General features: G+C 40.6%; 1 protein-coding gene across 1 annotated transcript in view; it reads right to left on the bottom strand.

Annotated features, from left to right (window-relative positions):
• The window catches only part of TVP23C (trans-golgi network vesicle protein 23 homolog C (S. cerevisiae)), a 22916-nt gene extending 12284 nt beyond the window's left edge, over positions 1 to 10632 (bottom strand). Inside the window, exons 1-5 of the mRNA XM_015563264.1 lie at positions 10481 to 10632; positions 7849 to 7931; positions 6720 to 6864; positions 2869 to 2958; positions 1334 to 1465 (exon numbers count right to left, since the gene is read on the bottom strand). Of these exons, the coding sequence (XP_015418750.1) occupies positions 1334 to 1465; positions 2869 to 2958; positions 6720 to 6767 (270 nt within the window). The 5' untranslated portion in view covers positions 6768 to 6864; positions 7849 to 7931; positions 10481 to 10632. The remainder of the gene's footprint in view (positions 1 to 1333; positions 1466 to 2868; positions 2959 to 6719; positions 6865 to 7848; positions 7932 to 10480) is intronic.
• Between the last annotated feature and the right edge of the window lie 37 nt (positions 10633 to 10669).

Genomic DNA, 10669 nt, shown 5'->3' with positions numbered 1-10669 from the left:
AACCCCCAAGGGGTCCCAGACTGCAAGGGGGCACAGGCCAGGCTGAGGGACCCCCCCGAGTGCACAAATTTTTGTGCACCGGGCCTCTAGTATATATAGAAAAGCCTAAGCAACTGAATGACCGAATGATTGGTTGACTGGTTGCTGTGACACGCACTGACCACCAGGGGGCAGACACTCAATACAGGAGCTGCTCCTTGGTGGTCAGTGCACTCCTATAGCCAACCTCCCGTGGCAGGCCAACCTCCCATGGTTCCTCCCCCAGAAGGAATTGCCAGCCAAGCCAAGGGATCCTACCCATGCACAAATTTGTGCACCAGGCCTCTAGTGTGATTATATTTAGAGACAGGGTCTTTAAAGAGGTAATTAAAATAAAATGAGGTCACTAGGTGGGCCCTAATCCAAAATGACTGATGTCTTTATAAGTAGAGAAAAACAGGACACAGACATGTACAGAGAAGTCCATATGAAGACATAGGGAGAAGGTGAACATCTACAAGCCAAGTAATGAGGCCTCAAAAGAAACCAACCCAACCAACACACTGACCTGAGGCTTCCAGGCTCTAGAGTTGTAAGGAAATAAATGTTTGTCATTTAAGCCACCCAGTCTGTGGTCTTTTGTTACAGTAGCCTGAGCAAACTCATACAGTTGTAAAAGGTAATTCAGATTGTGAGCTCAAACACTCTTAACTGGAGCTTGACCCTCCAAGTAAGCAATCTAATTGCCATGGGGACACCAGGCTATGAGGAAGCCCAAGCCACTTGTTCAGACCATGTGGGAGGCTGTGGGCCTCATGAAGAGGAGATGCCACTCCAGCAACTGACTGACTGCAACTACAGAAGCCAGAACTTCCAGACAAGCCCTTCCCAAGCTCATAAACCAGAGAAACAGAGGGACCATGAAATGACTGTTGATGTTTTAAGCCACTAAATTTTGGGAAGATTTACTGTATAAGCAAAAGCCAGAACAGGTTAGCAACCAATATTTTAAAAAAGACTACTCTGTTAGTTCCAAACTAAGATAAACATGTTTGTCTGGAGTTTACTGAATATCCTCATCCCACAAGTTAACAGTGTGATAAATACAGTAATCTCTGTACCAGGTGGGTTAAATTAAAATTCTGCCAGACATCCGGAGAACTGGTGAAATTGGGTCTTTACTATGACTCTGCTCATCAATGCTTACAAAGGAGAGTTGGGAAATCAAATGGGAAATTTAGGATCAAGCTGCCCACTCAAGATGGGACCCTAATGTTAACGTAGATGGATGCTTACTATGATTATCCATCAGACATTTTAATGGATTATTCAATAGCTATACACTGATACTCACCAACCACTTCAGTCTGAAGGAGAAGAGAGCACTGAAGGCAAATATCACCCAAAGCACTGGACAGGCAATAAGTCCTAACCAAAAGATTCTTGATTCAGCCTCGGAAACAGTTTTACTCTCTTGAGGAGATGCCTACACAAGAACATGAATTTAATAACCATCAGTAAGACTGTTTAACATTTTTTATGAAAAACACTTTATTCTCAAATTCAAATAAATACAGACAACCAAAGTCCTAAGTTAGAACCATCACCCTCCTCCCCCAACAAAAAAAAACCCCAAACAAACGAACAAAAAAAACAGCTACTAGGTCTACCATTATTGTAACTTTAGGAACTGGTTTAAATATACAGTGGGGCCTTGACTTACAAGTTTAATTTGTTCTGTGACGGAGCTCGTAACTCAAATTACTCGTATGTCAAATCATAAAGTGAACGAGTGAGACATGTGATGCTGGGCTGATGTTGTGGCGTTCACCGTGACATTCGCTGCACCAACTAGCGGTGGGGTATCTGAAGCTGGCTCGTAACCCGAATTTTAGCTTGCAACTCAAAGCAAAAAATCAGCCGAGAGACGGCTTGTTTCTCGAAAAACTCATTAGTTGGGACACTCGTAAGTCAAGGCCCCACTGTACTTGTTTTAAATCAAGAATTTTCAGGACAGAGTAGAGAGTTTAAGAGTGATCTCTGATAGACTTCAATTCTTCTTGCATTTATAATGTTTATGCATATAAGGAAGCTTTAAATGATACCTTCTTAGGTGAGGATCAAGGATATCAAGATAATAGTCATTCTAAAAAATCGAGTCAGGGTCAGAGGAAAAAAATGGAATTGAGGGATTCTGGATAATGACCCCAATATCTCAGCAGAACCCAGGAATTTATAAGAGCGGTGAGTTGTTTATAAGGTAGATTTTATAATGTAAAGGAATATGGGCTAAGCATATGCTGCTTTCCGAGAAACACTTGTGAAGGCCCTTCCAAGCAGAAGGCAAGCAATTTCATTGGTATTGTCTCCAAAAATGTTGTCCTCTGCCTCCCAAACAACGTTCATTATAGACAAGCAGGCCAACCCAAAACAGACCAGGGTCCCCTAGGGCTCCGGAAGGTCCAACCTAAAGATGGCACTGTGCTGATCAATTGAGATTTTCTATCCAGTTGCAATCCTTCTTTCTCCTGCCCACAAATGGGAAAGAACCATTGGAGCAAGGACAGAACAAGCTATTAGAAGCAGTAATTCCAGGCCAGGCAACTTAAGGAAAGAGACCCTTTGTCATCAGCTCCTAACAGGCAGCTTAGCACACTATATAAACTCTAACCCAAAGTCCACACCCTGACGATTCCTTCCTGTACAGTTGCTGGTCTGAACTAGTAAGACAAATATAATTAGTTTTAGAAGGCCATCTGGTTTAGCATTGACATGACAAATGATTTGGATAGTACTTTTAATCTTGAACACTTCATCCATAAACACTCAAATGTAAACTACACATAACTCATTGAATGATACTAAAAACTGGGGGAGGGAGGAGTTTACCTTCCTGGACTCAAACACCCAATGGCTTTTTCCATCTTCATCAATATGATTCCACCAACGCAGGCCAACCATTAGTCTACCTGTGACATTCTGGTAAAGATTAATATACGCAACATGTTTTAAACGCATTATTTAAAGATCTACCATATTATTTCACAAACAAAATAGCATCAACTTTATCTCCATAATATTCAGTTAAAGACCATTACATACCAGGCCTGGATGAAAGATTAAACAAAATGGCAATGGCAGGACCAGCAAGGGTGGAGGTGACAGGGTAAGCATACATAAACACCTCTTTTTCCCTCATGAATTCTTGTCCTTTCTCCGGTTCAGTAATTTGTTCCGAAACGCCTTGCTCTTTAGCTACTGTGACCTATTTTCCCTATATATTCTGACTGCAGCTACATATATTTTATAACTATATATCTCTTAAATTGGTTATTATGGACTGAATGTTTATGTCCCCCCAAAATTTATATGCTGACACTCTACCCACACCATGGATTTTAGAAGATGATTAGGATTGGATTAAGTCATTAGGGTACAGCCCTCATAGATGGGATTAGTGCTCTTACAAGAATCAAAAGAGATCTTCTGACCTCTTCTCTACCCTCTACCATGTGAGGTTACAAGGAGAGGTCAGCAATCTGGAACCCCAAAGGTCCTCAGTCGAAGTCAATGCTACTGCACCCTGATTTTAGATTTCCAGCCTCCAAACCTTGGGAAATAAATCCCTATAGTTTATATGGCATTCTTTTATATCTGCTCAAACTAAGACAATGGTTGCAAGTACTGGACTTCTCTCAGTACTTCAAATATACCAAGTTCTTTTCCTCTTATGAACATAACTAATTATTTTGATAGCTTTCCTAATGCTTATTATTCAACAAATATTTATTAAGCATGTCATAAAAGGGGGATAACAGATGCATTTTCTGTCCTCCTGGAGCCTCACGTGTTTGTGGGGAAGAGAGGCAGCCAACCAATGGGCTTAAGTTCCATTACCAAATGTGTTAAGTACTGTGAGGGAGATGTGTGGGGTGCCTTAAGATTCTAACAGGGAAATATTATCTCGTCAGGAATCAGAAAATGACTCTCTGAGGAATCAACATTTGGAATGAAATTTAAAGAATAAGTATAAATCAATAATACAGAAGATTTTTAATTAATGGCCTCCACTAATAGAGTCAGAGGTTCTGTGAATTTAGATGGGGAAAATTATATCTTTTATTTTCACTATCTTCTGGCTAAATTTAGTTTATCTTCAAATAATGAATATAGACAATTATCCACAGTACTGGTGGTTTGTCACAATAAAAACCACAGAATAGTATTTAAAAGCACTATTCATAGCTTCATGGGACTGCAAAAGGAACCCATGGAACAAAAACAATTAGGAATCCCTATGTTAAGGTAATACGCAGATGAGAAGAACATTCTAGGTAGAAAAGCAGACAGTTCTGTTTTCTTTCTAAGCCAAGATATTTTTTAGATTGGCTCTTTTAAAAGTTCCAGTTTCAACAACTTTTTATTAATTTCTAGTTTTGTTGCACTGGGATAGAAAACGTAGCCGCTCTGAGCAATTTATTTGGATTTCCTTCGTAGTGATATTTGATTAATTTTATAAATATTGCATAGGAACTAAACTCGTTATTAAATTATCCTTGCATGTAAAAAGTTACAAATACCACTATTAAACTGACCTTGTTATTTCATTCAGAACCTTTCGACCTTATTTATATTCAGCTTTTGTTGCTTTAATTGGTCAAAGACAACTATTATCACAATAATGTTCTTTCCATTTTCTCCTAGAGTTCCTAAGTTTTTCACTAGACATAGTTTGATGTACTGTTATTCTGTGAATGAGCCTTACTGTGATTCATAAAATGAGTTTTCTTCCATTGAATGCTGTCTTACTCCCATTTCTATTTTATCTAATAATAATAATACCAAGTTTCTTTTTTGAATTGGTCTGATGTTATCTTTGCATTTTATACTTTTTTCTAATGTCATGATTTCAGTTAGAACTTTTTGGTTGGACTTTTGATTTTTGGCACAATCTTAAAATTCTCATCTTTAAAAAGAGAGTTTAATCAAATTACATTTACTGTTAGTACTAATTTGCTACTACTTGCATCACCTTGCACTATGCCTTATGACATTTAAGCTTCCTTGGCATGCACTTTCTTTCCCTTGCTTTATAAACTATGTTTAAGTTGCTCCTATCTTCTGCAATGCTATGAAAGATACACACTTACTTTAAATTTTACTAATAGTTAACACTAGAATTTTAAAACCATTAAACTTTTTTAGTCCATCAGAGTATGGAATAAAGCAAAAGCACCATATAGACTATAACATTTTTTTTTTAAATTTTAAATAATTTTTTTTAATGATTATATCTCTTCTTTTGACAACTGTACTGAGATTTATAATAATTACTAGTAGGATACATCTGTTTTAACTAGGTTTTGAACCCTGCCTTCCCCTTTCCCAAGTTCATTCAATAATTTCCCTATCTTGACTTTTTAATTACGCTTCTTATAGCAATTGTTTGGATATCTTTAAGTAATTTTGACAGATAAAGGGTAACATTTTTAAACCCCTCATTAAAAACAAACAAACAAACAAAACCCCAAGTTATCAAAAAATATACTTTGGGGGCATATTTTTTAAACCTCTAAGCCCAGAAGGATTTAATTTTAAGAAACTGGAAATTACCAGGAAGAAGTGACTGAAGGCCATGTTCTATCCAGCTAAACAGAAATTACATGAACAACAAAAGGGAACAAAATTGTGAGCAAGATACAGCAAACACTTTAGAGCATAATGCAACAGAAGAAATTCAAAGAAAAGCAAGCCAAAGACTGTACAAAAGAAAAGCTTAAATAAAACAGACTTCTGTACTCTTCATTCTCGGCATTTTGTGGCCTATGGAAACTGGCCATCACCAAACCAAACACTTCTGGTATTTGTAAGAATTGAAAGGTCTAAAAACTGCTGTGTTAGTGGTGAACAGACTTGTCACATCTTACTGGTCTTTGAATCAATATGTCTCTGAAATTCCAAAATTAGCTTTTGCTTTTTTCCCCCTCCTTCCCAAACCATTTTACCATGAAAATTTCAAGCACACCGAGAGTAGTTTTACAGTTAACACCTATATACCTACCACCTAGAGTCTACAGTTTATACTTTAAAAGTTACTTTATCACATGTGTACCTATGTTATCTATCCATCCATATCTCTACTCATCACTGCCTTTGAGTTTGAAACCATTTCTTACATTCCTTTCTATACCCTACAACTTCAGCATTATTGACAATTTGGGCTAGATAATGCTTTTTTGGGGGGAACTACCCAATCAGTGCATTTAAAATGTTTAGCAGCATCGCTGGCCCCTACCCACTAGATGCAAAGAGCACTCTTCCCTCACCTGTTGTGATAACCAAAAATGTCATCAGACATTGAGACATATGTGCCCTGAGGGTAAAACAGGTCCTGGTCGAGAACTACTGCGCTAGAGCCTTCACAGATGGTGGGTACTCCTTAAGTATTTGTGAACAAACTATCCTGAGGTCTTATCTAGACAGCCAGAAGTGACCCCAAAGCAAAACAGGTGAAATGGATTAGAAGCAGTATGTACTCACATTAGATTTTAAAGCTGATGTAGGCTGACAAATAGTGTAATAATCTACACATGATTTGATACACCTGGCACTTTAACACAGATGAGGCCAAAGGTAACAAAAAGATAAATAAAAACACTATGTTTCATTTTTTGTACTGTTCATACACCATTCAATCTCATCGTATTAAATGGTTTCAAAATAAAAACAATCAAACCTACCTTGACTGCCCAAAAGTCACATGACAATAACAAGATAATCGTCACCATACAGGCAATAAAGCTGCTGCTGAACAATTCACAGAGAAGATAGACTACAATTGCACTGACGCGAAAGAATAAATGGAAAAATGATGCCACTGGATGTCTGAAAACCAAAACATAACAAAAGAAATGTGATTACATTTTAGACAGTTACTGCAGATGTAGATGAAAAATGCTTCAGCCATAGCATAACCATGCAGTTTGGTCAAAATAAAAGATGATTTGAGGAAGAAGCAAATCACCAACCTCTCTTTTTTCTTAAGTACCATTTTTTGACTAAACCCTGTTGTAAAACAGCAAATACATTATGTAAACAGGACTTTAACAGCTCATTGAATACTTCAGGCATTTAGACAAAGTAACCATCAGGAAGACTTTAACAGCTTTATTGAGATATAGTCCATATACCTTACAATTCACCTATTGAAAGTACATAATTTGATGAGTTTTTTAAAATATATTAATAGATTGTACAACCATCACCGTAATTACCCCAAAGGAAACCTTTACCCATGGGCACTCATACCCATTTATACCAACCCCATCCCTTCTCCAGCTCTAGGTAACCATTAATGTAACTTTGTATAGATTTGCCTATTCTGGACATTTCATATAAATATAATTGTACAATAGGTGGTCTTTTGTGACTGGCATCTCTCACTTTGTTTTCAAAGTTCAGGTAGAATCTGATTCCATTAAGTGAATTTCTTTAGAGAGAACTAAATTTGGAATAGAAATGTTTGGCATGATATTTTCATGTTAGTTTATATAAAAGATGCAATTCTGAAATTTGCACAATAAATCAAAATGTCATAATGGATCTACAGAAACTACCAGTATTTAAAGGAAAACATTGTAGTGTTCATGTAATTGGATTTGCAGATTTGAAAACAGTGTTGAGTAAAATTCCATGTCAGTTATGCACAATGAGAATCTGAAATGTCCCCATTTTTGTCTAAGACTAAAGATCACACTAGTGAGATACAATATTCACAAGGACATCACAACCACTCTGCTTGAACACCTTCAGCTGTCACAGGCAGAAAGTACTGGACACTAACACAACTTGTAAAAGTTATCCTCATACCTGATTTTGGATTTTTGGGGTCGATTAGTTGTTTCCTCTTCTGCATCAAACAGTGCAACATCTTCACTGTCATCATTACTGTCCTAATAAGAAAATTAAAATACCCATGAAGCAAAACGAATTCAGTATGTACATGCTGACTACATACAAGGCAAGCATGCTAGTCAAAATGGAAAACAAGGTTAAGGCCTGGTCAAAGCCACCTGGAGTCAGAACTTAGGAAAAGGGCATGTGCAGCCCCTTCACCCCCGTCCGATCTACTGGCAAAACCCCACGTGGTAATCCAAGTATCTGCTGTCTCCATCCGTACCCAAGCTGGTAAGCCTGTGAAAACCACCAGGGTGCAGCCGATGGTCCTGCATTGGGAGAAACTCAATATTTCTGGCTCCTTCACAGAACCATCTGACTTGCATTATTTCCCTGACCCCTTCTCATAACTCTCTTTTTACCCAAAGCAAAACCATTTGTGCTCTGAATCGCTTCTCTTCCTGCCTCCTCGGGGGCTTGTTCCATTAATTTTCCCTTTATTTACTTTCTTGTATCTTCAAAGCTTTCTATTAGCTCTTTCCAATCAGCATAGAAACTTCTTCAGGTGGCCTTTATAGAGAGAAAATATTTTTTTAAAAGCCCTGAGCTGAATCTCTCCTTCTAGCTCCCACTTTCCAAAGGGTTCCTTCCTTTCACAACTTTAGACTTCTAAGAGTGGTTCACATTTCAACTCACTGCAGTTCACCTTCAGCCTCAACCACAATAAACCTGCTCTTTATACCTTTCCTAGTGCCAGCCACTCATCCGCCTCCCTGCTTCTAGTTCTAGTGGCAGGCTCAGCTCTACTCCAGCCTCTCATTTATCTACTGCGTAATCCTCCCAACATGAAAATCATACGGTCACTCCCGGCCCAAATTGTTTATGGTGCCCCTACACATACGGAATAAAACTTAACTCCCTCCCACGCAGCTTAGATCTCATGATCTGATCCCCTCCTCACCTTCTGACACTCCCTCCCACTGGACACGACAGCAACAGTTACTACATGTTCTGAAAACACCAGGGTCTCTCCCCTCCTTCTGCCTTTCACGTTTACCCAGAAAGCTCTTCCCTTTCCCCTCCCCTACGTAGCTCACCATTAGGCAAAATCAAATCATCTTTCAAATTTCAGCTCAAATACTGATTTAACAGAGGAACTCTCCCTGGAATCCCCAGGCATACCATTTCCCCTGTCCCCACAGCACCTGAACAAATCTCCATTTGAACAATTATCTCGAGATATTCTTATGCAAAAATAAGAATTATTCTTATGTACTCCTCCTTCCCCCCAAGCGGTAAGCTACTGGAGGGCAAGGTCTGACCCTGCGCGGTAGTGTGTCCTAGTGTCTAGGAGAGCAGGCGGCCAGGCAATAGAACGGACCACAGAGGAGGCGATCACCCATAGAGCGTGGCGGACTGATCAGTGCCAGGAAAAAGACAAGCGCAAGTGGGAGCACAGGGTAGAGGATCAGGAGAAGCTCCGGGAGGAGAGTTTACCAGCGGGGCCGCGACAGAACAAGTAGGTTCCCGCTCATTCCAGTCCCTTACCTAGGAATATGTTCAAAGGTACAGAGTGAGAATACACAAAGTATGTACAGGGAAGGGCCAGAGCCCACAGAGTAAGAGAAGGGGGAAGACGTGGAGGGGGAACCAAGGCTAGAAAGGTAAAAAGGACTCAGGTCAGAGACCAGTTGTCCTCAGCCTTGGTTACAGGCTGGAACCACCTGCGTCCACCCTGAGGTTCCCGGGTCAGGGGCCGGGGTGTGGTTTGGGCACCTGGGTTTTTGAAAGCGCTCTAGAGCAGCGGTTCTCAACCTTCCTACTGCCGGGACCCTTTAATACAGTTCCTCACGTTGTGGTGACCCCCAATTTCATTGTTACAAATTGAACATAATGAAAGCATAGTGATTAATCACAAAAACAATATGTTATTATATATGTGTTTTCCAATGGTCTTAGGGGTCGCGACCCCACAGGTCGAGAACCGCTGCTCTAGATGGTAACGCTGTGCAGCCAAGAGTATGATGCTATGGAGTTACCGTCCTAATAAGAAAATTAAATACCCCTGACGCCTTCAGCTCTTGATCCAAACAGTCCAGTCTCCATCCAACAGCCAGGATGACCTTTTCACATTAGGTCATATCCTTCCCCTACTGACAACGCACAGCACGTGGCTGAAAAACAGGCTCCTCCTGACACAGCACAACCTGGCCCCGCTCCCCTCCAAGCCCTCTCAGACCATCCCCTCCATTAACCGTGGTGGGACAACAATGCCTCCTCTGACTCCGCCAGGGAAGTCCAAGGTCTAATCCCCGCATAGGGTGAATCTGTACATTTACTTGGGAAGAATATTTGGCAGAAGGGATTGAATGAATGGTCCTGAGATCACCCAGGTGGCCTCAGTGATGCATCACAATGGTCCCTGTAGGAGGAACCCAGGAGGGTCTGAGCCAGGGAAGGTGATCCGACCATGAAAGGAGAGATCGGACGAAAAGCGGCCACTGCGTTACCCGCGCGTCCTCAGTGACCCGCCGCCGGCCTTTCCGGAGGGCAGGGCCTGGACGGCGCTGGGCCGCAGTGACCCCTCCAACAAGAGGAAACACACTTAGGAGCGAAGTGAAAGCGCACTTCGCAGAACTCTTCTTTAAAGAAAGGACTCTGAGTTATCCAGACTCATCTGACCGGAAACGTGTGGGCTGTGAGTAAATCCTCCAGCCACCACCGATGCAGGGGCAGTGGGCAGCGCGCCCCTCGCGGTCAGGCTACGCCTTCCCCGCTCCGCCCCGTTCCTGCA

This window comes from Myotis davidii, unplaced genomic scaffold (assembly GCF_000327345.1).
Source record: "Myotis davidii unplaced genomic scaffold, ASM32734v1 scaffold398, whole genome shotgun sequence".
NCBI lineage: Eukaryota > Metazoa > Chordata > Mammalia > Chiroptera > Vespertilionidae > Myotis > Myotis davidii.
Note: the sequence above shows the minus strand (reverse complement) of the source record. Positions and strands in the feature narration are given on the sequence as shown.